General features: G+C 36.1%; 2 protein-coding genes across 2 annotated transcripts in view; both read left to right on the top strand.

Moving 5' to 3' along the window:
• Window positions 1-23433, top strand: part of nlk2 (nemo-like kinase, type 2) — a 66493-nt gene extending 43060 nt beyond the window's left edge. The window contains exons 6-11 of the mRNA XM_052575411.1: window positions 350-559; window positions 2410-2511; window positions 16128-16214; window positions 17891-18089; window positions 19118-19211; window positions 20430-23433. Coding sequence (XP_052431371.1) covers window positions 350-559; window positions 2410-2511; window positions 16128-16214; window positions 17891-18089; window positions 19118-19211; window positions 20430-20484 — 747 coding nt within the window. The 3' untranslated portion in view covers window positions 20485-23433. The remainder of the gene's footprint in view (window positions 1-349; window positions 560-2409; window positions 2512-16127; window positions 16215-17890; window positions 18090-19117; window positions 19212-20429) is intronic.
• Window positions 23434-26243: 2810 nt separating this feature from the next.
• lyrm9 (LYR motif containing 9) lies at window positions 26244-27187 on the top strand. The gene is made up of 3 exons (XM_052575415.1): window positions 26244-26574; window positions 26684-26776; window positions 26858-27187. Exons 1-3 carry the CDS (start codon window positions 26461-26463, stop codon window positions 26873-26875), a joined length of 225 nt encoding a protein of 74 aa, XP_052431375.1. The 5' UTR covers window positions 26244-26460; the 3' UTR covers window positions 26876-27187.
• Window positions 27188-27619: the final 432 nt, after the last annotated feature.

Genomic DNA, 27619 nt, shown 5'->3' with positions numbered 1-27619 from the left:
AAAACTGGGTGGAGCTACTTGTGTAAATTGTTAGCAATGGATGATAGGCCCTTTTGTGCCTTCTTTCTGAAAGTGGGTGGAAAGAAGAGGCAGAGATATTTTTCCCATTTATTTATTTCCCAAGGAGCACTCAAGCGACTCAAGATGATTAGAAATTGGGTCTTGTGTTTATAACACACTTATTGTTTATCTGTTTGGTTCAAATGTGAATGAGCCTCTCCGTCTAATTTTGGTTTTATTGCTTGATTTCTTGGAAAAACATCTTCTCTATACATCAAGAAACGCACAACGTCAGACTTCACTTGTCAACCTATTAAGTGTGTAAATATTAATCCTAAATTCTGCACAGATTTGTGACTTTGGTCTGGCAAGAGTGGAGGAGCTGGACGAGTCACGTCACATGACCCAGGAGGTGGTGACGCAGTACTACAGAGCGCCAGAGATCCTTATGGGGAGCAGGCACTATTCCAACGCCATCGACATCTGGTCTGTGGGTTGCATCTTTGCCGAGTTGCTTGGCCGACGCATCCTCTTCCAGGCCCAGAGTCCCATCCAACAGGTATTCACCTACGCTCATGTTCAGCGCTCGATCTGCATGCAGAATCTGGCTTATTCACACAACTCATTGTGATATTGTGATACAAGTAGAACATGTTCCTGTCTCAACATTCTTATCAGCCAATCAGAACCTTCTGCTCCTTTTGCGGTATTTGAGGATCATTGTAGATCTTAGATCGTTTAGCCCCTTAGGTGTGTTAAGTAGTTCAGCTGCTTTATCAGGGTCCACGATTAACACTTGCCAAGCGCCAAATGTGAGTCAAAAATTGGCTTCGGCGAGTAAACAAAAAGCTTTCTAACCTCCTTAGGAGCTGCAACATATTTCATGGATTAAATTGCCTGACCTTTTTTGTCTGACAGATAAAGTCACTAATCTTTTCAGAGAATTTTGTCTTTACATTCGTATGACATTTAATAATTTAATAAAGAAGAAAAGTTACATTAGTAGTGTTTTTATAGATACCCAGCTTTCTAACATTCTTAGAGAAAACAGAAAATCTTGGACGCTGATGCTAACCATGTGACCTTAATGTACGGTATCTTTGGCAAATGTTGTACAGAGCCATGCTAATGAGCGAGCGGGCGCAGCTCAAGGCTCTGTTGTACTCAGTCCCAGTGTGGCCGTGACCCAGAAGCCCTCTGTCCTCCATAGCTGTGTGTTTGCCATGAGCAGAACCTGTCTCTAGCCTTCACATATGCACGGAAGCCTCTACTCTTATTTTGTTCAGATTCTCATAAACATTAAGTATAATGCAGTAACATACGGAAACTGTTTGAGAAGTACAAATACAGATACACTTTTTAGTTTTATGTAGTTCACAAAGAAGATTATGAGCCATATGTTCTAATAATGCTGGCCTTGCAGTGTGTCAGTGTTCCTCAAAGTGTGTGTGTGTGTGTGTGTGTCCACACAGCCCTGAATGTGCACTTAACAGCACATCGACATTCCCTTTTAGGCTCATTAAATTCTCTCCAGTTAAGTATTTGCTTTAAAGGACAATTTCCCATTTTTTTCACCTACTCTTGTGTTACAATTAGTTATTTTGTGTTTTTTATAAAGAGTTTTAAAAAAATTATATTATATTATATTATTAAAATACAGTTATGCAATATAATTGATTTTTTTTTATTGTTATTGGTGTTGTTGTTGTTTACATTTCTAACAATTTGGTAGCAGTAGTTTTATTGCATTAATTATGCCTTATAATGATTCATATAATTAATTGTATGATCTCATAGATAATTATAACCACAGTTATTATACATTATAATACTCATCTATTCATTGTTACACCTTTATAATGTATAATTTGTTAAAAACACTACAGACAAACTTTAAAATATTATAATTCATTTTAACTTTGGTTATAATTACATATTAAAAGATATAATGCATTACAACATACATTATGAATAAATTTATAATGCATTATACATAAAGGCTTTAAGCAAAGTGTTACCAATTGTTCTTATTAAATTTCTTAGTAATTGTAATTGTTATATAAAGTGATTTATATTATGTGTTTATTGTTTTTATTGTAAATAATCACACTCCTGAATATCTAAATACTAAATACTGAGAAAATCGCCTGTGAAGGTGTCCAAATGAATTCTTAGCTATGCATATTACTAATCAAAAATTAAGTTTTGACATATTTCCTGGAACGTGATCTTTTATTTAATATCCTAATGATATGGCATAAAGAAAAGTCCCAAATTTTGACCCATACAATATTTTTTTGGCTATTGCTAAAAATATACCCCAGTGACTTAAGACGTCTTTTACAAATTTTCTTCTTTATTCTTTCTGTACACAAAACTCATCTGCTCTTCCCTTTTTTTATGCACTAGCTGGACTTGATCACAGATCTGCTGGGGACTCCGTCTCTGGAGGCCATGAGGACGGCATGTGAGGGGGCCAGAGCTCACATCCTGAGAGGACCACATAAACAGGTGAGTCTGAAATCAAACCATGTCCCAAAATCTAGGCACATGCTGTTCGAAGCAGTGTCATGAAAAACAATGACTCATTAGTGGCTTGTATGCTGTGCAAACGCTCCCTTGCACTGATATTCTCGGTCCCAGGAAGCCTGATTATAAACAGGCCCTGTGGCGCTGCCATGGAGACTCACTGTTCCCACTGAGTGACGGCACCTATTGACCGATCGTGCACCTTGTTTATGGAATCGAGTCGCTTCTACTTCCCCTGGAGCGCAGAAATCTCCCATCAGCCTTTGCTGCAGGATTCCCGGCGCTCCGCTCACTCTGGGCCCCTCTCCCTCCTGCAGTCTCTCCATTTCCTGCCCTGCTTCATATCCACTGACAGACTGATTGATCAGTTGATGAGAGCAGAGAGAGAGAGAGAGAGAGAGACGCGACGGCTGTTGTTGACATATTTGCGTGCAGCTATTCAGTGTGTAGACTGATGAATGATATCGTGTCATGAGATTTATTTATTTTTATTTTATTTTTCAAATTGGTATCAGTCAATATTGTTCATTTCATTGTGCATGCTAGTTGCTAGTATCTATTTATTTAACATTCACTTGAAGTTAATTTGTTAAAACGCTAATGCTTTAACACTGCTAAATGTAATCTTTAGCAAACCTCAAAATGAATATCCATTAATAATGTTATGATTTAATACGATTGATTTAATGTAGTGTTTTTAATTAATCCACTTATTCAAATCGAACATAACTTTTTTGCAGTTATCGTCCATAACAAATAAATGGCTTATCAGTGTCCTATGAGTGAGTCACATGTTAACTTCTGTTATTCCTAAATTCACATGTAGCATTTAAGACAACTGATTTTAGTGTTTTATTGATAATTGATTAATATATATATATATATATATATATATATATATATATATATATATATATATATATATATATATATATATATATAATTACATGTCATTTATTGGTTATTTGCCATAACATTATTATGAAAATAAATAAATAAATTGGCAAAGGATTGCCAAATAATAAAGGGCTATAATACTTTTATTTATTGGTTATTTGCCATAACATTATTATGAAAATAAATAAATAAATTGGTAAAGGATTGCCAAATAATAAAGGGCTATAATACTATAATAATATTATATACCTGTACTAAACTATAATATTATACAAATAATAGGGCGGGTCTATCTCTTGTTTAGAAAAACTAATTTTAAGAAGTCATTCATTTTGCAGTTACTCCTGGCTCAGAAGTTGAGCACTTTAGGTTTTATCTTCTGTCGTGCCTTTTGTTTCCATGTTTGTTAAAGTGAAAAGCTCATGGTTTTGAGTGTATATAGAAAGCTGTTTTCAGTCAGTGAGTGTGAATATGTGTGTGTGTTTGTGTGATTCGGTACTGGGTGTTGGCTCTGTGGCTCTAGACAGCTACACTGAAAAGGCGAGACCCTGCAGAGAACAGGAACTGCAGCGCGAGGACTGTGGACCTCTGCTTCCTGCTTTGCATCGACCTGATGGCTGGCGGCTCACCAAGAAGCCCGCCTCCTTTGCATAGACACATACAGACATGCACCTGCTAGGCTAGAGAAAGTCTTTACCATTTAGGACTATATGTGAAGAGGCACTTGTTTCCAGTCGAAATTCTCCAGCCTTAATCCCAGCCATCTATCTACACACACACACACACACTGACATTTGGCTGACCTTGTCACTCGATGCTGCCTCCTGTGTGTGGTCGAGCGGCCCTAGAGCAGGATGTTTAATCATGTACATCAACTGAGCTTCCCGTTACGTGGAACAGGTTTTGAAGAACAGGGGTCTCTGATGGGTCTGAGGGGTATTGTGATGACACCATTCTTCACGGGTCTGATCATGTGTCTGGGTCAGTGTTTTCAACAGCATTCTGTTTTTAGGTAGTCTAATAATAATGATAATAACAGTGATAATAATAATTATTATTGTTATTAGAATTAATTGTACAATGAGTACAAATATAAAATATTAATTTAATATTTTTTTGTCTGATAATATTTACTATTAATTTGATATAATAATATAATTATATAAATTAGTTTATTCACCACTGCTACTACTATTATTAAAATTATTCAATTTTATAAGTATGTTATAATCAGTATTATTAAGGAATTTATATATATATATATATATATATATATATATATATATATATATATTTTTTTTTTTTTTTTTTTTTTTTTTTATTATTATATTTATTATTATTTTCTTATAATAGATAAAAAATTTGTAATACAAATATAGGTTATCTGATAACTTTTGAGTTTCTATTTATCATCTTATTTTATTTACTACTATTTTTATTATTATAAATTATGTTTTATGATGATGATAAAGTATAATAAATTATATAAAGAAATAAATACATTGGCAAAAGTTTGACTTTTTTTACTATTTATTTTTAATAAATATTTATAATATAAAAATGACTCATGCTATGTAACATTTGTTTTGTATTAAATTATTCTTTTATTTTTTTTTAATTCCATTGAAATCTTTAGCAGTAGTTAAAAACAGTATTTTTTTGTTTGCTTAAATGTTATTACCAAACCGTGTGTGAACGCAACCTGAGCAGGATGTGCAATCAAGCTCTTATGGGCCTGTTTTGTTCTCTTTGCTTTTAGTCACTGCTTGATGGGGGAAGGTTGGAGAAGTCAAGGCAAGGAAGAGCGTTTAGATGGCTGAGGTGGCTTTACGATCAGACTTCACATTGCTGGAGTCTTAATGACTGGTGAATATGGCACACCAGACCTCCACCTCCACTTTTGTGAAGGTGAAGAGCTTATCAAGAAGGCTTTTGAGTAAAAAGATGGCAGCGAGAGAAGCGGGTCTCCAGAGAGTCTGGCAGAGCGATTTCAAGAGGCATTTCAGCGTAGTTCTAACAGCAGTGTTGGGAGATGTGGTATGCTTTAATGCCCGTGCTCAAGATAGAGACGGTCGCTAAGGATTTGGCTGAGTGGATAGACGGGAGGAAGAAAAAAACGAGGTCTGTCCGAGAGAGAGCAGGACTTGAGAGAGCTAAAAAGTGGTCTGACTCTTAAGATCAACTCGGCTGCCTCCACAGGGGACCTCATTACTTCTATTAATGTTGCAAGGCTCTTACCATCACTAGAAAGAGAGGAAGCTTTTAGCCTCCGCTGGAGCGGGAGTATGGAAAGAGAGGAAAGAAAGCCAGAGTTTGTGGTAAATCAGCTATACTGAAAAGTTCAGCATATGTTGTGTTTTGGATGCTAGCGTGTTTGTGTCCAGATCAGGCATCATAACTAGCATAACCAGCAAGAGTTCCTTGATTAATCAGCTTTAACAGAAAGACCAAAGTAGTTAATCAAGGAGCTCTTCATACAGTAGAAGAAATACAAGTATTAAACAAGATTTGTTTCTCCTTGCCAACAAGTAATTCAGTTGAAGATTAGATGTAGACTTCTGCATAGTCAACATAAAATCACGCTTGACCTGATATAGTTCACATACATTTATTTTTATTTTTTTTATTGAAAATGATATAACAATATAAGTATTATTATTTGTCATATTTTTGTCATGCTGTTATTTAATCATCTATAATATAATAATACTTATAATGTATTAATTATTATTATTATTATTATAATTTATAATTATATTATTAATTACAATAATTATATTAAATATATTTTCACAATATATAAATAACTCATGCTATATAACACTTTTTTTTTCAGTTTTCACTGAATGTCTGAATTAAACAACTACTGGTCATATAAAAACATCCCATCAGCAACCGAATCAGATGTTTATTTGGTAACTGCTATGATTCATTTATATGTTAGGCTAAGCATATGTGTAAATAATTATATGTTCAAACCAATGACTTCAATTCTTTTTGACTGGATCGCTCATCAAAGTCACATGTATATGAATTGAACTGCACTGCTCGTGCTGTATGTGTGGTTTTGTGTACAGAAACACACGCTGACTGCAAACCTGCAGGAGAAACATCTTGAACAAAATTGATACTTCTAATTGATTATTCCAGTGCCTCCTCTGCCCATTAAAACGGCTCTGGTTGGTTGTAAGTCACCTGATTGTGGTTCCACCACCTGTCTGATGTGTATGTAAAAGCCAGCAGGGAGCTCTTGGAAGCAGATGTATGCTCGAGTCCATGCTGATTTTTCTGCCTTAGCAGAGAGGCAACATGATCAGATCGAATTTCCACCTACATGCTCTCTCACAGGACACACACGCACACACACTCAGGTCAGAAAGTGATGACCCCAGTGCTGGGTGGGCTTACCGTAAGAAGGGAGAATGAAGGAGAGGGGGTGTTGTTTAATGGCTTTAGGGGGTCTTGCATGCGGACCGAGTGCAGAGCTGGAACAGCTGTGGCCCATGCCACGTCACCAGGGGCTGCGAAGCCTGATGTCTGCCCCAAATTGAACTCCGTGGCACCTGCTAGCAGATGGCTGACGTTTTATTTTCCCCTCTTGTGCAACAGCGCCATGTCATAACCAATGTTCCCTTATTGAGGCAGGCCCAAGGGATTTTTGAAAATTTGTGTTATTCAGCTAATGAGTCATTCATTATTTCCTCTGTGATAAATAAACACAATGGGACATCAGATTGAAAGTATACTGGAAAAAAAAATCTAAACATGTTTATGAGTACTGTATATATTTTGGCATTTATTTAATAAAAACAAAATAATAAATCAAATTATGCTGGTATCATTAGTACAAGATGAGATTTTTTTTTTAGCTTTTTTCATCCAGCTTGTATATCTAAAAATGCGCATTTATAAAGAACTAAGGAGGTATTTATATGTATAATCATACATGCATTTTCCATATTTTATGCACTTTAAGTAGTTTGAAAATACCAATAGGAGAAAATTAATTTTAAGAATTTTATTTATGTTCTTAATAACATTTTTATTTAAACCGATATATACATTTATTAAAATAAATAAACCTATTTTAAATAATTTAAAGTTGAAGTTAAAGGTGCAATAGGAGATCTTGGAATTTTCTAACATTAGCCTGATATCACTGAAAGTGAGCGTCCCACCCTCCCTGCAATCGCCGTTCAAAGCCACTCCCCCTGAACGCATTTATACTCACAGACCAGGGCCCGTATTCATAAAGAATTTTAATGCAAAAAGTAGCTCCTAGTGACAAAATTAAAAGAAAATTCTTAGAAATGTGGGCGTTTACTCTTAAAATAAATAAAAAAATCCTAGTAAAGAAAAAAGTAATTCAGAAAGCATCTTAACTCTTAAAAGAGGTCTTAAGGTCAAACTTGTTAGGAGCACAGACGAGGACTTTTAAGAGGCTTAAGAGCTTCTTTAGCACAGGAGAAAATGTTGGAAAGACGAAGAGGCAGAAGAAATGTATTGCAGACAATGGCTGACAGTGAGTTAATAAGACGCTATAGATTAGATCGTGCAGGGATCATGTTTGTGACTGATCTTATTAGAGACGTGCTAACATATCCGACACAGCGCCAGAAATTAACTACATTACGATATTTGGCAACTGGGAAAATGCAACAATGCAATAGTGATGATTTGGGTCTGTCACAACCTTCTGTAAGCAGAGTGATCACACAAACAATTACAGCACTTTCAGAACATCTTATTGTGTCGCAGTTCATTTCGTTTCACTGGACATTCCCACCTTGCAGGCTCAAAAAACTGCATTTCTGAATATAGCAGGCTTATAGATGCGCACAAGCAGGGGGAATGAACCGTTAATAGTTTGTGCTATACGCTCCCATGTCTGCTTCTTGTTCCTTGCTGTGACACCCGGCCCGAATTATCCTTTAAGAATGGCCTTGTGTTCATCCACTTACTGGGCTAACAGTAAACACTGTTTGGCTTTCTCGCCCTTCTTGGTTTTGATTCCATGTTTGATACATTAAAACCAACATTCAAACCACCACTTAAATAGGACAGCAATCACTGTAATTGGAGAGAGTGGAACAATTTTTATCTTTCAAAGCCAATCAAATACCTTATAGGAAATTAAAAGCATGGTAAATAAAAAAATAAAAAAAGGTTTTATATACACACATATAATGTGTGTGTGTGTGCGAGAGAACGGTCAAATAGGAAAAAGTACGTATGTAAATTCAAAGTGAGAATTAGAATAGACCCTATACTTAAAATCACTCTTTTTTTTTTCCTTCTTGGACAACCAACCAATCACAGTCTTCAAAAGATTGTGTCATACATAGCAACAGGGTCAACCCCGCCTCATCACTAAGATGAAAGTTTTTGTCTTTTCCTTACTCAGAGTTGCTCTCAGTTCGGTCCCGAATCGCTCGTAAGCTAAGACTCCTACATAAAAGTTTTTAAGCTAAATTAAGAGTTTTCTGAGAGGATTCTTAGAATCTTTATGAATACGGGCCCAGGATACAAGAGACAATATTCCTACAATTAGCTACATCAGTGGTTCCCAGTTCCAATCCATGTTCCGAAGTGAAGCAAACTCCTGTTCAGGGAGTAGTTAGCAATGAACACGGTGTAGGGATCATATCGATCGGAACACAGCTCTTTCAAATAGCTCACTTCTAACAAGTTGGTCATCTGAATTGGGTGTGTTAACTAAGCGAGACATGCATGCATGGATTTGGGAACTGCTGGGCATCATGTGCATCATGTGTCATTAACCAGCAAGAAAACTTTAAAAGTACTACAATACCAAGAAGGAAGACCGAGTTGTTGATGTTTGTCCGCTATTTTCGCTCTGTCTGCACAGCGTGCGTGAACGCGGTGATGAGATATCCTGTCTGTGTGAACCGGGTGCACAGAGGTATGCAGATACATACGCTGACAGACAGGTAGGGGAGACATGTAAAACACTCGGACCGAATGTTTGGATTGGACGTACATTTCTTGGTCTTATGCCTTCCACAGAATATATAAATACAGATAAAAACATTTAGACCACTTAACTTAATGATTGCTATAGGGATGTGAAGAGACTTTCAACCAGCATAACAAAAAATGTTTCTGAAGATTGCACCTTTAAAGTAAATGTTATTTTAGACCCAGTGTTATTTTAGTGTCTGGGATGCTATCTTAGTATTTTGAGTCAGTGTATATATATTCTGTTTCATTTTAATTTTAGTTATATATATATGTATATATACTATAATAAGCCTTTTTGCAATTTTACAGTACGTCAGGAAAAACTAAATTCCTGCCCTTGAATATCAATTTATTTTTCTTCACATTTTCACATGTAGCATATTTCAAGACACAATCTACATGCATTGGCTTTGGCAGATTTAGTTTTCTTTGAGAATGCTCTTAAGAATATAAATATTCTTCTTATTAACACCCATATATATTAACATTAATATATTTACAATATGTCATTATAAAAACTGTTAACGTAATATTGCACTTAATTTAATATTGCACACATAAATGGAAGGGGAAGCCACTATGTGTCCTCAACCTCATTAGAGAGTCGCCACAGCTGTAATATTCCTCTTCTGTCAAAGCATCTGAAGCTCAGCTCTCTTGCTGACATTGTTTTGACAACGTGGTGACGCTTTCTCAGCTCCCAATTTACATTTTAAAAGCCCCGTCATTAATGTGTTCATCTTGATGTTCGCATCAATGCGGGAGGCCTCAGACACTTTTTACGCCCTGTCCCTTGTCTTTGCTATAAATAGAGAAGATCTGATTTGGGCTGTTTTGAAATGAGATCCTTCAGGGGCTTTAGGAATGTTCATCCTCACCATATCGGCTCTAACACTTAGTCAGATTAGTTTGGCCATCTGAGTGCATCTGAGAGATACGGTGTTCAGAGCCGTCTCCATTCCCGCTCGAAAACCAGCGCTAAGTGCTGCCATCCAAACTGAAACCAGAAAAAAATATGCTTTCACACACAGCCGGACTGTTTTTTAAGAGGCGTTAGAGTTACACCCCTGCCCTGCATGAATGTTATTCTATCTCAGAGCGCCACTCTGCTTCAAAAACGCCACTCTTCTCTTCATCATTTTCTTTCTCTCCCTCCCCTCTTTCTCTTTTTTCTGTTTTTCTCACAAAGACTATCATTCAATAACATTTTAGAACAAGTGTTTTTACTTATGGTATCTGCACAGAAGAGGTTCTCACGTAAAGGTGTATGGTGTATATTCCCCTCATTCTAATGCTGATGAATCTGTATTATTGTAAATGAGGGACTGTGTGCCTGCAGTAGTGTTTAGCATATACACCCCTAAGCATCCCCACATAAGGACTTTCTGCACAACCTCACCATTACAGATGCAGGCTTGGAGAGGAAAGTCTACATTAACATGCAAAAAGGAAGTGGAAACAGTCTGTTTACTAGTTTCACCAGATGTTATCATGGATAGATAGATAGATAGATAGATAGATAGATAGATAGATAGATAGATAGATAGATAGATAGATAGATAGATAGATAGATAGATAGATAGTGAGCTTTGTCATTGGCTAATAAAAAAATATTTTTTCCCATTATTTGTGAATTACTAGATGCTGTAAACATGTACAATTTTATAATTTAAAATACATTTTCAGTTTTAATATTTTTTTATTTTTTATTTATTTCTGTGATGCCAGTCAGTGTGACAGGATCAGAAATCATTGTAATATGCTGATTTGTCGCTCAAGAAACTTTTCTTATTGTCAAAATGAAAGTCTATTTGTTTTTAAATAGAAATCTTTTCTAAAATTCTACATTTATTTTCTGTAACTGATCAATTTTGTCGTTGCTAAATTATTAAAAAAGCAAATTACTAAAATTACTAAAATATTAATTTATTTACAAAAACAAGGTAACAATATGCATACCAAGAATATTTGTTATTATTTATAATGAATGTTTACGGGAAATTATTATTAAGTTAAAGGTTTAGAGTGGTTTACAGTTGTGCATGCTGTGCGAAACAAACCTTTCCTCGTTGTCGTCTGTTGACATGTTATCAATAATAAAGTGATCTGTTGCATGTGTATGACTGCGTGAGAATAATGTCTATGATTGAAGTACAGTATGCAACAAAAACATGACAAAAAAACAAGAAACTCTGAGTCTTTAAATGTGCACAGAGCGAAAAGCTTCAGTCCTGTGGTGTGCACTTAGCTTTAGTGAATAACACCCAATATCTACACACATACAAACACACACACACTGTTCAGATTCTGTCTGTCGGAGCATACAGAAGGAAGTCTGTTAGCCGCTCAACAGCTCAGCGTTCTCTGGAATCACTGTTGTCTCTGTCAGCATTCGTTGGTTTAATGGCCTGCTCCTATATCAGCTCTCCCTCCCCCTCTCGTGCCTGTAGGAAATGCTCCCTGCTTTTCTTTAGCATGCTAACTGCAAAAATAAACAAACAGACAAGTCCTATCCACCTGTCTGTCCTCGCTTGGCCCTCTCCCAGGTGCTCCGGGGCTGCTCTCCCTGCACTTGTGGGCCTGAAGGGCTTTGTGTTGTTTTGGTGCCAGGATGATCAATGGCTTGTTTGTGATGGTGGGGAGAGATGGCCCGGACCACACAGCCGCGGGAGGGGGGGTGGTTTTAAGGAGGAGCACTGGGCTGGTCGGGGAAAGCTGCGGCCTGCACCTGTTGCTGAATGTTGCTGGGCCAGAGGGAAGGTCGGACGTCACGTGGGCTCTGCTTCACAGGAAAGAGAGGCTCGTTTCTCAACCTTCTCGTGACCCCGTACCTCCTCCTCCTTCCCTTCATAGCTGCAGCCTCGGCTTGTTTCACCAGTCAGGAAAAGGAAAAAATTGTGGTTTTACCTTAAAGTAACACTCTAGTAACTCTGCTCATTTGGAGAGTAATTATCATCCACCTCTGATTAAACTACTGAGCTTGATCTTTGTTAAACATTGGCATTATGTTGAAAACTCTGAATGGTCTATCGATATAGTTTTTTTTGGGAAAACCTATTTAAAAGTTTTATTCAGCAAGAATCGATTAAATGGTATATTCAATTCAGTTGATATATAAAGGCATTTAATGGCAAAATAGATTTCTTTTTCAAATAAATACTTTAATTTTGAAATATACACTTGCCAAAGAATCGCGAAAAAATATTATTATGGTTTCCACAAAAGTATGAAGCAGCCCAACTGTTTTCATTGTTAATAATAATTAGACCTGTTTCTTGAGCACCAAATTTAATACAGTATTCACAATATTCATATATATATATATATATATATATATGTATATATATGGCCAGACATTGGTAACGGTGCTCTATAGATATCATGACTGCACCAGCCAATGAAAAAACATTATTGGTTGACCAATAATTGTTTATACAGTGCTCTAACCTAATATAACATAATAAATTATTGATAAAACCCCTTCCATGTAAATCTTTTAGTTATTTTTCCTCTTATAAAATAAAAAATCCAACCACGTCTTGTCTAAATCACTTCTACATCTCTGATGTAGTGCCGCTCAGCCCGTTCACAGTAAAATCTCTTTGGTCCTGAATCCCCCTCCAAAGCAGATCATAAGATATTGTGTTGCATCATGTAGCATTCTTGATTTTGATGTGAACTGGCAAATTACTGCTCACCCAGAAAGGACACTGTGTTCAGAAAAAAACACTTTGCAAGTAAATCTCACCGAGGCTCAGTCCACTTATACTGGCTCAAGTTCTTGTGACATCCCTGTGTAGCAAATTTGCTCAGTCCATTACTCCTGCTGTCAGAAATGTGAGGGTGGAACATGTGCTGCCCGCATGCCTGGGATGACTGAAAGCCTGGGCTGATGATGTCATGTGTCAACCCTCCTGACTCATCATTTGTCTAATTGAGCTTTGAATCATGGGACAGGGAGAGGCCTTCTCCCTCCCTTAACTGTCTGAAGCCACATTCCACTATAATCCTTAACTAATACAGGCTAATACTACAGCACACGATCACACCACCCCAGAGGGCTTGATCGTTCACACACGCCACGCTACTGCCAACTACTCGCCAAAAACTTGCCCACTGTGCTTCCTTAATCACATACACTCACGCAGACTCACCACCACACTGCACGCTGCTTGACTCATAATCGCACAGGGATAGTTTCGGCTCGGCCCACACAGAATCTGACCCACTGGATTCAAACGCCCATCATTTGATAATCTGTCAGATTTGTCAGAGGAGCCTAGCGGTTCGGTTGGCACACATGCTCCGACTCAAACAGGGAGCAGGTTGTTTTTTTAGTATATCAAAAACATACGGCACAACTAATATAGTCCAATTCCCGAATGGATAGCGTTTTTGAGCTTTTTTTAAGTGAAACAGCACTGTTGAGAAAATTTGCACTCATTTTTTAATAAATTACTATTATAAGATGGATCTTTGTAGTGAATCAAACACAATTCAAATGTTTAGGATCAGTACTTTTTTATTATTATTATTCATTCTGCATCAAGGATACTTTAATTACTTTAAAAATGACAATAAAGACTTTTAAAAGTAAATATTAAGCAGCACAACGGTTTTCAACATTGAGCACCAAATCAGCATATTAGAATGATTTTGTAGTACGAAAACTGTAGTAATATCTCCTAAACTGTTTTGCTTTTTAAAATATATTTAACCCGAAAACAATTTACAGAAAATATTTCTATTTTTATTATTTAAATGTTATTATTAATTTCATAATAATTTATTACCAAATTATTTGCTTATTTTTTTTATTAAAATTCACAATATTTTTATATTATAAGCATAAGAGACCTCTTTAAAAAACAGTCATAAATCTTACTGACCCCAAGCGTGAAATTAAGTGTGAAACTGAAAGCTGTACTTGTAGCATGTTAATTTTTCTTTTCTTTCTTTCTTTTTATTGTATAATTTTAAATATTCATTGTTCATTTATTTTTATTAAATTAAATTATATTTTTATTACATGTGTTATTTATAAAGTTTATTATTAAAATAATATCATTTGGCAGTGAATTTGTTTTTATTTCCCTTATTTGTAAATAAATGTATCTCTTTAGGGGGTTTTAAGTACTAGCCATGATGTTGCTATGCAGTGTTCTGAGTGATTTTTAGCATGTTGCTATGCAGTTTACGGGATGTTCTGAGATGTTGCCCACTTTCGAGTCTTTATGATATTGTGGTCCCTACATATGACTCATATTTTTCCTTCAATGAAGGTCTGATCACTTAAAGTAAAAGCACACCTCGTTTCCGTTTGGCTCCAGTTATGGCTGAGAGCTTTCAATCCTTGCCCATCGTCTTCCTCCATCTCTCGCCCGACACTTTCACCTCCATCAGCTATACAGTCAGCCCTGACAATACGTCATCCCTTTTTAAATGGTGAATCACCAGCCATAGTTCACATCTGTTCTTGGCTCAAAGAGCCCAACCAGGGAAAACAAGCAATTACCGGTGGGCTTTTTCAATCAACTCTTTGACGAGTCGACTGGGGGGCTTGGAATGGGGGGAAGGTGGGCGGAGGAGATAATTAGACACGGTTAAAAATATCTCAGCACATTGTCTCCTCGCTGTCCCACATCCTCAGATAAGTGTGCGGCTATTGGCGCAAGGATCCTGTGTTACTGGGAGGAATGTTTTGCATGTTTGCGACATGCAGATGAGCAACTGCTGAGGATCATATGATGTGCTTTTAGGAAGCTGTTTGTATGTTTTAACTGCTTCTCAAAACAGGATGGCCATGTTCCTAAATCATGTTCATTCTCACACTTTCTACAGTGTTTACCCATTTGTTTGGTAATGGTTACAATACCAATATAATACAATACAATAAAATACAATACAATATTGTATTGTACTGTGTTATTGGTAATGGTTCATCAATATGGGTTTTTACAACTTTTACTTGTGGTCTTTCCAGTAATTGAAACATTAGCGGGCTTTCAATCCAATATCTCAAAAAAAATTTGCGAACAAGCACTGTTTCCATCCAAAGACTCAAAGAGAACAAAATCATCACTTCCTGATAAACTGGCACTATGGAAAAGAAGGAGAAGCTACTGAATATAATAATTTTCCTATATAATAAAAAACTTGCACCTCAGAATGAGCAGACGAAACGCAATGAATGCGGTTATTGCTTTCGGAGATGGATGCTGCTGTTTGGGAACACAGTCGTTTAACAGTTCTGGGAGGCAATTATACAGAAATAATTTGATGACAGTCTTTTCTCTGATATTTCCGAATAACCATATACAGTAACAACATTTCAGATGCTATCAAACTAGATCTGTCTACTAGTTAGTCAGGATTTGTCATCCCATAGTGTAAAATCACATTACTTTTTTGATGTGCTTGGAGGAATTTATTTGCAAAATGCATTTCTATCACCCATTATTCACATTAACCCTTTTTCGTTAACCCTAAGTCAAAAACCACCTCAACGATCGTAAAAACTTTTTTTTCAAAATTCTGCGTTTCCATCACTCGTTTCTGATGTGATACTTCAAAATATGCATAAAAGCAGGGTAATGGAAACCCGGCTATTGATTACATATTAGTTTGTTTCTGCCTATCTCTGAATATGTATGTATATGGTTAGTAAACTAGATTAGACATTCAGACTATACTGATCATGCCATTTCCTGTTTCTTTAGCCCTCACTTCCTGTCCTGTACACCCTGTCCAGTCAAGCAACCCATGAGGCCGTTCACCTCCTCTGCAGGATGTTGGTCTTTGACCCAGTAAGTGTTCGTGTTCTCTTCTCACACTTAGTACATTCAGATCTTCAAACAAATTAAAAAAATAAAATAAATTTCAAATAAAAAATGCAGTTTTTAAATGATTTCATTCATTAAGGGAAAAAATCTACCTGGCCCTACGTGAAAAAAGAAAACAATTCTGCAAAGAAGGGTGGGCCAAAATTGCTCAAAGATGCATTGCCAGTTATTGCAAATGCTTGATTGCAGTTGTTGCTTCAAAGTGTGGCACAACCAGTTATTATTTTTAGGGGGCAATTACTTTTTCACATAGTGCCAGGCATGTTTGAACTGCTTTTTCCCCTTAGTAAATAAAATTATTGTATTTACTCTGGTTATCTTTGTGTAATATTAAAATTTGTTTGATGTAGATATGATGCCGGTATTCGGTAATGAGATATATAACGGTACTGAATATGCTATATATTATTATTGTGGGCACTTTAAGATAACAATAATAATAATTCTTTATTACAAATTATTTAGATTTTTTTTAATGCATTTTAAGAATACTTTCCCCATCAACTGATCACAATGCACAGCACCACTGTATTGCTGCGTCAAAAAACGAAAGTCATTTTCTCATTATAACGACTTAATTTTCTCGTTATCTCGACATAACGAAAGTCGTTTTCTCGTTATAACGACTTAATTTTCTCATTATCTCAACATAATGAAAGTTTGTTTTCTCGTTATAATGACATGACAGTTTTACTGTTGCTATAGTAACGAACTCAACTTTGACAGGCATCTGATGGACAACCATGCAGGCGCTCTTACTGTAGCCTATATTTGCTTCGCCTAGGTAATAACGTCTACAGTACTGTACATAAATAAAGGCTGATTAATCACTGTTGATTTTTCCAGAGAGAGTACACCAAACATTTTGTTTTTGTAATTAACATGTTTAAATGGCAACACCACGAAACATTTCAGAAGGATGCAGAACTAATCGAAGATCTTTTAGAGCTGCTTGGATTAAACTAACTTTTAATTTTTCCTTTATTTGAAATAAAATTATATATAATTTGTAATTTTTAGTAGTCATTATATGCTATGACAGATATATTATGTGCATTACAAGCTTCTGTTGGAAAAGAGCATTCATGTGCAGTGTATGTGTGTGTGCAGAAAAAAAAAACGATAACAACATTATAGAACAAAACTGAATTAAATTAGCCTATGCACTTTACATATACATCTAATTTCTCATCAATATGGTTAACAATAAAGATCAATAATAAGGAAAAGAAGCACATCACAAATAGCCTACATCGCTTTTTGATAAGCAGTTATTTTATGACACAAAACCCGTTGGTGAAACTCATGCATCTAGCAAGAATTTAATACACAAAATAATCATATTGATTCAAGCATTTAACATTTATTAATTAATTAAATGTCAGTAATGAACAAGACTGCACAAATTATAGCGATCACGAGGAAGCTCCGCGTACAGTAAAGTCAAAGTGGACAGTGTACACAACACCCCATCAGTTCTATTCAGGTCTATAGTGCCACCTGCACTATAATTATATATATATATTATATAATTTTTTTTTCTTTTTTATTAATTTAAATATATAAATTTGTAAAATAGATTATTTAATTGCATTTTTAAAAGGAACGTTCAGTAAGAACAAATCTGTTTTCCAATACAGTCAAAAAGGATCTCTGCAAAGGACGCCCTGGCGCACCCGTATCTGGACGAGGGGCGTCTGCGGTACCACACCTGCATGTGCAAATGCTGCTACACCACTTCCTCTGGCCGCGTCTATACCAGTGACTTTGAGCCTGTCACCAATCCCAAGTTTGACGATGGCTTTGAGAAGAACCTGACGTCAGTTCGGCAGGTCAAAGGTGAGCTTGCTTATAATCAGTTCATACAGTATGTTCTACACCTTGTGCTGATCGCAGCACACATTATGCAACACATGAGACAAACATCGGTGGTCTATTAATTTAACCTTTATAATCCTGATCCACCCCCGGTTTGTAGACAACATGTTTAGGAGCTAAAGGTCTTAATTGAATTGAATCTATTTGAGAGCATGCTGGGCATCTCCTGCTTCAGATCCCCTGCTGCTCCTGTTGTTTTTTCCCTTGTTTTCACCCTTCATCTGGAGCCCCTGGATCTGTGCTTGCCTTCCACTGTCAGCGGGTATTAGTGAGAGTCTGTCGCTAAAAGCAGGCTTACTGTGCTGTCGGCTCAAAATAACTCTGCCCTTCACCCTCCCTCCTCTTCCTCCATCCTGTGTGCAACGTGTTTCCACTGGAGGATTAGTCAGTGCGGATGGAGCCGACCGCCTGGAGACTTAAAGCGATTTAGGGAGGCAGCCACGTTTGAAACTCGAGGGGAACCCCTTTTGGATCTGCACAAGAGGAGTTTCCACGTTGGCCAGACTAGTTTTAAGCATAATCGCTTGTATGCGAAAATAAAGAGAGATATTACAGATAGTACAGTCTGCCTGTAGAATCCTCCTTTAATATCGACACTTTGACCTGTACGGTTGCTGCTAGAATAAATCTTCATAATTTATGTTTGTCCTGAAAATACAAAATTCTACATCACTAAGTCACATCACTTCATCTTTTGTTTTTGTTACAAGGAATGTTGACAAAATTGAATGTGTGAACTACCAAATTTCTTTGACAAGTAAACAGGTTTGACTTGCTGTCCACTTGTTAAATAGATTAATCTAAAAAATAAAAATATTATTTACTCACCCTCATGTCATTTGAAACCTGTTTTTATTTAACATGAACACAGGTGTCCACAACTGTTTTGTGAACTGTTCTTTTAACCATGATAGCCCATAACTTGTATACCGTTATTCATAACCATAAAGTGTAATGTATTCCCATCATCATTTTTCTTCCCCACACAGAGATCATTCATCAGTTCATCCTGGAGCAGCAGAAGGGGAATCGGGTACCGCTCTGTATCAACCCCCAATCAGCTGCCTTCAAAAGCTTTATCAGGTGAGGCAAAAACATTACAAAAGCTACTGACGATTGTGGCAGGGGTTTAAATGTAATCAATTTTTTTTTTAAATGTTATAAAGCTAAAAGTATTTTTAAATTTTTTAATTCAAGTAAGAGCCAGAAAGTGCTTGACACATTTTGACCCTCACGTCCATGTTCTCATGGTTAACAGACATGCCAAATCAAAGCCAGTGAGCATGACTGTCTTTTTTTTTTTTAAGGGAAGCTATGTTTTGGAAGTGCTTTGGGTTGAAACCAACGTGCCATTGTTTAATATTTAGACATATTTAGGTTTATAACCATTATTGCTTACAACCAGAGCCTGGTAGGTTGCTTACAAATTGTAGTCTGTTACTAATTCCAAATTACATTTAAAAAAAAATATTATTTAGTAACGTAATCCATTACATTACACATTTTAGGTACTGTAATCAGACTACTTTTTGATTACTTTTAGATTACTTTTGACCTAACTAGTTTATCACATCAATTTAAATAGTACAATGTTGTAACATATTGATATAAAACACACAGAGAATATATTCCATTCATTGTAATTAACATATAAATAAAATTATATTTATTTCTATGAAAGAGGTTCAGAGGACAAAAAAATTAAGTTCGGGAATGCCCGCATTGTAAATAAGAAATAACATTAGTTTGTGCATTTTAATGTGTTTGAAAGCCTCCTAGTGACATAGTAGTCCAAGGCTAAATAACCATACTGAGTGATAATTCAAATAAGGATTGTGTTAATCAATAGTTGATGCAATATTGAAGCACTTCTTAAACCTGTAATGGTTTTTAATTAAGTGGTCAAATGCTGTGTAGCCATTTGACTAATGACTGTTCTATCTGTGAACGTCCACAAACTTGGAAGACTTTCTGAGTGTGTATATGAGATAGACTATTTTAGAAAGGAACATTTAAAAGATGCAAAAGAGGAATTATGGAGAAGATTATGCTATTTTATGCATATTAATCTAATTACAAGTACTTAATTTTTAGAATCTCATTACTGATTAATCCAAATAATCAGTAATCAGTTACTACCCAGCCAGCTCTGGTTCAAACTACTAAAACTCTTGGTGTCCTGACAAATCTGGGGCTTTTCAAGCTTATTTAGCAATTTATTTGTCAGTGTCTCAACACTAGATGGAGACATCTCCTTAACCTTAAAGCGAGACATAATCTCCCTGTTCTTTCTGCCCACAGCTCAACAGTAGCTCAGCCCTCTGAGATGCCTCCATCTCCTCTTGTTTGGGAGTAGCTGAGGACGGCGGAGAAGATGGTGTTGATAAACAGTGGTGGTGGACGTCCCTCTGGCAGCCCGTCCCGCGTCCACCCCTGGACTACTGACCCCCAGGCATCCCCAAACCTGCGTAGCATTTCACTGGAGTCTAGGACTAGCCATGTCGCTGATGTGTGTGTGTATTGTAATAGTTACTAAATGGAGTTTTATAGAAGCAACCACTGCTGATGAGTTCAAGCGGGACACGGGACGGGTGGGCATGGTCACGGGGGGACTGTTCGTGCATACCCACTGCTCTGTAGTAGTATACTAAAGGTTCGTGAAGGGTACGAACCTGTACTTTCGGCAGACGAAGTCGGCCTCTGTGGACTTGGAATGTATTTTGAACAGCAGGGCGGCAGAGTCTGTGCAGTATATCTGAAGGAAAACTCATCACGACTGTGTGCGAGTAATCATGCTTTATTTATTCATGGAAACAGGAAGTGCAGTGCTTCATGTAGTGTGGAAAGAAGGCAAGTTTCTCTGAATCGGTCTTTCACTCGCGCTACAACCACGGCGGAAAAACGCTATCCTCATTAGTAGCCTATTCATTAGGCCCCACCCTTGTGAGAGGTGCGGTCACAGTAACCGCTGCTCAGAATTTCGAGGGCGAAATCCAGTTGTTTCAGGAATCTGCGCGTTTTGAAAATTCCTGATGCAGAACTAGTTGGACATGTAAATTTGTCGCGCCGACAGAAAGCTGCTTCATACATAAATACGCTATTGGTGGTGAGTTTCTTTTTTAAAATGGGCAGCAAAACTGAAATATTGCTAGAGTGACGACTCGTTTGGCTGGAGTGAGCTGCTCATTGCGTTTATTGCCTTCAACGGCGGTGTGATTTTTTTTTTACGACTTCCATTTTTGCTGTCATCTGCACTCTTCCTTACTTTCTCTATCGATCTTTGTTCGTATCTCGCTTTCCGTTTCCTATTCAACTCTTCAAATCAGTATTCCTTAGCGCAGCACTTGGCAGAGATACTGATTCGTAGGCTTCTCTTAGTACTCCTGAATGTGGATGTGTTGTGTCAGTATTTAGTACTTCGGATTGGTGACTGAATGGCACAACGATTCAAAAGGATCCAAAGCATGCAAGATTGGCCAGAGGGAAAATGCTCATACTGATAGGGTTTATTTGAAGCGAAGGAGACTTTGTGAGCGTTTCCAGAAATCTTGCAGGTGCTTGTCTCCTACCGAGACTGAAAACCCAACTAGCATGTAGCGAAATGATATGGGGAGGTCTGTGTTTTCAGATGACCTTTGAACCCTGCTCTCCATGATGGAGTATCTAGAATAGCATGCAAACCAAATTAAAGGCTAAAAACTAAAAAAAAATAAAGCAAATAAATAAATAATGGATTGAACTGTTGGTAAACCAAACCATTCCATAATTGCAATGGTATATTTCCGAACTTTGTCTAGTGAGGAACGCCATTGTGAGTGCATGTATGGACCCCGTGCATGCTTCTAACTGACTGTGGCATCACAATAGTGATCCTGTAGATGTCAGTTCAGTGTCGTCTACTTTGACCCCCCTCAAAAGCACCTTTTCTGTTAAAAGACTCCTGGATCTGATGGATCTGAAAAGGGTGCCTGGGAAATGGTGAATATTGTGGGTCTGGAAAGACATTGGGAGTAGTTTTCACTCACTCTACCATGCTTAAACTTCCCATTTCTGCACTCTCTCTCAGACTAAAAGAAAACAAATAGAAAATATTTAATATATTTTTAGAGAATTATTTTTATTTCTTCCTCAATGTGCTATGGCATGCTTTCCCATGATCCACTGAGTAAGGTATGTAAATAAGCGATTAGCTGGTAGATTTCAATAGAAATGAAAAATCTACAAAAAAAAAAAAAAAATGATGTATTAAAAAAAAATCGCCAAACAACAAAAAGTAATACTGCTGTATAGAAGTTGAATTAGCCTGCACATTTTTAGGGCTGTGAAATTTTATTTTATTTTTGAGACTTAAGACTTATAAATGTACATATTTTTCCCCCCTCTCTTTTTCTCTTCTTATTTTTATTTTCCCCTGCACTAGAAAGTGTAGACAAAGAAATGATCCAAATCAGTATAAGTACAAAAACAAACAAAAAACACATAAACAATTATGTTAATTGTGTCTTGTGTGCTGCAGAGCTTTGGATATGAGTATTGAAGTAGAGCCCTTTTTTAATTATTATAATTATTATTATTAATATTATTATTATTATTAATTTCCTTTAAAGAAACACTGAACTGTTTGTGTATATGTATATAATGGATTCACATTGTTGGTCTCTACCTCTCGAGCTCAATGACTTGGTTGTTTACCTCCACGCTTTTATTTTTATGTGGAGATTTAAAACTTGAATGTCCCTTCCGACTTTTATATTCCTATCAAACCCTGTATAAAGAAATCAAAGTCATTAAAGTTGCGATTGGTTGGAGGTGGTTCCCATCATCACATCCTTGTACAGAGTACCATGTTCTCACCCCAGTGTTCTCTGACTGTTAGATCACACAGCATACCCACGATGATTAACACGGTATCCTTCACCGAGAGCGTCGGATGAGATAAACATACATATGTTAGGGCATAAGAAGCGGACGTACCTAAGAGAACATGCGGATTCAACCGGAGCCTGTGAGAAGAGACTAACACGCAACCTCGATTGGGCCAAACGGGGAAGGTACTGCACTTGCTGTCAAGTTTTTAATAAGGAAGCTTGAAGTTAATACTTCGAGTTAATGGTATTTGACATATATGACTATATTGTAAAATGTAAAATTTGCATTCGCTGCCCTGAAAGCAGAGGGGGTGATTCTTAGGGACCGGAAGGACTCTGTGGATGTGTTCTGTGTTTTGAAAAATCACCGGTCTCTTTTCAGAGTGTAGATTTGAAGTACAGTGGTGAAGCTCATTAAATGTTGACATTTAAAAAAAGTGTGTTGCTTCTTTCCTTATTTTACATACACCTGGATTTATTACCACTGCATTCTAAAATCTTTTTAATGCTTCTATATATATATATATATATATATATATATATATATATATATATATATATATATATATATATAATGTCAGTATGGTAAGAATGAGGATACACTTAAAGTTAAGTATTAATCAGTGAGAGACGGGATGTTAGCTTAGATGAAAGTGCCAAATTACAGTTCATTTTTAGATTAACCATTTTATGAAAGTGCGATAAAAGAAACCAATTAATCTTGCTAATACTTATGTTTGAGGTGCGTTTATCCTTTAATAAATGATTTCACTTCCTAGAGCATGAAGGCAGGAGGATGAAATTAAGGGCACAGAAAAAAAAGGTACAGTACTTTAAACAGTGGTTCTCAACCAGGTTGCCTCCAGATGATTTAAAATAACTGAAACTGAAAATAACTGAATGACTGAAAACTTAAAAAAAATTAAGATGCTTGTTACTTTAGCTCAACCTCTCAACAACTATTTGTCTCTTTCAGGAACCAGGGTTCCCACTTTTTATGTTTTATATAACTTTTCGTAGCTATGCTAAGCTCTAAACAGTTTTATCAGAAATTGTGAGTAAAAATATTCTTGAAAATCCTAATCCCTAATGGTTAAACCATGAACAATTGGAAAATCATAAAGATTATTGTAGAAAAATGACTCCAAAATGTTGAGAACCACAGTAGATTAGATTGAGTAGATTAGAGGAGAAACTTTAAGGAATTTATGTAACTGTTCTTAAAAAAAATTGCATGTTCTCAAACCAAAGTACTGGAATTATTTAATATTAAACCATATGTTCACTTTTGTAAAAATGAATTAATATGATTTCTAAAAAATAAAAATAAAACAATAGTGAGAAAAAAAATGTGCTGTATTGTTGGAAATTACTTTTTCTTACATTCACATAAACAAAAAAAAGCAACTTATAATGTGTTTTTCGTGCAGCATTCTTGTAATCTAGCCAGGTTTTGTTAAGATGTCAGAGGAAGAAACATGTTGCTCCAAATAGACATGAGCATGAAGATCTAATCAAGACGTCTAAATGTGATCATGGAAGAATAAAAAACAGACCAGGAAGTTGGCAAATCCTGCCAACTGGCGGAATGTTCCAGAAAGTTTAGCTCATTTTAAGGGTTTACACCTCTTTCAAGTTACTTTGATTTTATTAAAATCTTTGATCAGGACAACTGTGATTTATGCATTTTACTTTATTTTTTATGTTATAGTTTACGTTGTGTAATAGCAATCGTGAAACATTAGTAATATTTTCATAGACAAAACTGTAAATCCAATACTGCTGGATTCCTTTACCAAGGAATTTGTGATCGAAGTAGGTCAGCTCAATGAAGATCTAATGTCCGAGATTTATACCTGCTAATGCCAAACACAACAGCAATGATATGATAAGATAAAGTTACACAGTATTAGGCGCAGTTTGAAGATGCGAGGAATTAATAAACAATGACTACTTTTACTAGGCTGTTGTTTATTACATTTTTGGAGAGTTTGTTGAGTATTTTATCAACAAAAAACATTCTGTCACCTGTATGAACCCACACAGTATGACAAAAGCAGTCTAACAGACCCGTCTTTTGTTTTAAGGTCAGGAGTATAATGTCTTCTTATGAGATGTGGTTGACTTTTTGGTTTAATATCTTGAAAGCTCACACATGTTATCGCTGATGAGTGGGGAATTCTTCATGTGAGCACATACACACACACACACCATAAGAATGACTTTGATGCTGCTGGGGCTTTTCCTTCTTAAACAATGAGCGCTTTCACTGGTGTCTCCAGGTAAAATGAGGGGATTGTGGGCCGCCATCTGGACAGTCTGGTGATTCGGCATGCAGACAACAACTGCTTCTCAGCACCTTTCATTTGATTTAAAGTTCAAATACACTTGATTAATATACACTTTAAGTAAATACAAATGTGTGGTTTTTTTTTTTTGTCAGCTGTGTTCTAACTTAACTACGCTGAATTTACAAGATAAATATATTTTATTTATTTAATTTTAAATAATAATAATAATAATGAGAGGAGCAGTGTATCAAAATATTTTGTAATTTGTTGGTCTCTGGCATGGTCATGAGTTAGGCTACAGCAGACTGAAAGCAAGAGTTTAAAAAAAAAAAATCCATCTTCATTTTTTTTTTTTTTTTTTTTTATGAATTATTAATGTAGCATTGTAAAACTGACAATAAATTTCCAGGATGACATTATCTTGAATGATCTTACGCATGCTTGCACAAGGCTGCAGGCTCTGACCTTAAATGAAAAACAAAATGATCATATGGGAAGATCTATCATGTGTTTTCATCAATTACCTAATGGTTTTCTTTTTCCTCTTTTTTTTCTATTCAATATGGCTATTGAGAAATTGTTTTATATAACCAACCACAACGAGAATACTATCATAACATAAACATAAGTTCTGCATTTAAAGTAAATGAAGTTCCTTGTCTTGGTAATGCACTGTAAACCTTACATTTAAGCAATGAATAACATAGAAGTGATTGTTTTATGTTGGTTTCAAACATCTTGTTAGATTGTGAATTATGTCGTTCAAAGAAAACATTTCATGCAAATATATTTTTGTAATATGCCAGAATCTTTTTTTTTTTATCTTTGCATTTGTGCTTGAGTTTATAATATTGTAATATTTGTGAATAATTGCAGCATTATTTCACTGAACAGACTATAATGATGTACTACAATTACACAGCAGAGCAAGGACTTTTATTCTGAAATAAAACATTTAGCTTAGTGCTCAAATCAGGAAGTAATTCCCCTGTTGTTATCCTTCACCTTCACAACTCAAATTATGTGCATGTGACGGGTTTTTATACATCTTATTATGGATTTACAACTCGAACTTTCCCAGATATACTCAATATTATTGTAGCATTTAGACTTCGCAATCAAAGTTTAAGAATTCAGGCTTTCAGAGAAAGTGAGGGCGTACAGTAAAGTCTCATGTCTCCTGCTGTGGTCCGCACGCCGCTGCAGCTCTACCGCTATCTGCTGCGCTGCTGCAAACTCCTGCCAACAGCAGCCATGCAGAAACACTACCAACACGCCATCAGACAGGTACTTTATAGAACTCAAATACTGGCGTCAATGTGAAAACTGTAACTGCAGAAATAGTCTTCAAATCACCTGTCCTGCTGTCAGGTGTGAATGTGTTTTTGTCTTTCAGAGCTATAACAGTCATGCGGATGAAGATGATGCAGAAAGGATTCAGATGATCATTCAAAGAGCCATATCTGATGCTGACTGGATATTAAATAAAGTAACTTTCTTTGGCACCTAGGAAAATACCAGTAGTCATTGTTGACATTTCTTCTGAATTAAATGATTGTTTTCTTCCTAGTATACTAAAAAGAAGTGACCCTCTGTGGAGAAGTGTTCATCAAGCTGACTCAGAACTGCAAACGTCATGCACCAACTACTTAACACTTGAAAATGAAACTGACATCATACCCACAGGTTATAAATGAACACCAAATGATCCATATAAATTCGGTCCATATAGGCATTATCAAGTATAACAATTAGCTGATGTTTCCTTGATAAGCTCTTGGAAGAGCCTGACGTGTATGCAATTATGTTCTGACAAGTCCCAGACCTACACTTGTGCAATGCATTTAATGTTTATTTTGTACATTTTAATGAAATGTTAATAAATAAATTTAATACTTAATTTGTGCATTTTGGATTTTTTTTCTCCCACAAAATTTAATAACCTTCCCAAAAATCAATATAACAATTCACTTACTGATCAGTTTATTAATGTGAAATAGTATGTAGGCAATGAAGTGGGCTCATTTTGATTTTTTTTTCCCAAAATAATAATAATATAATTTTATTCTTGTGACAAAGCAGGTATGGTTTTTATGAATGTGACTGACAGTGTGGTAACACCTGGTGGTGTAAACTGTGTTCTATCATACTATCAACGTTTGTTTCAAAGATTATATAATAATATATACGATTATATAAATCACTGTCCATATATGTTTAATCATGAGACATTTCCTTGATCACTGCAGTAATTCTCGGAATATCTTTGACTTTATTGATAACTACTGGAAGCTTTCCTGTAAAAATTAAGGTTTATGGCAGGTCAGATGTG

The sequence above is a fragment of the Carassius gibelio genome, chromosome B15 (assembly GCF_023724105.1).
Source record: "Carassius gibelio isolate Cgi1373 ecotype wild population from Czech Republic chromosome B15, carGib1.2-hapl.c, whole genome shotgun sequence".
Classification (NCBI taxonomy): domain Eukaryota; kingdom Metazoa; phylum Chordata; class Actinopteri; order Cypriniformes; family Cyprinidae; genus Carassius; species Carassius gibelio.
The sequence above is the reverse complement of the archived record's forward strand: the minus strand, read 5'-3'. Positions and strand labels throughout refer to the sequence as shown.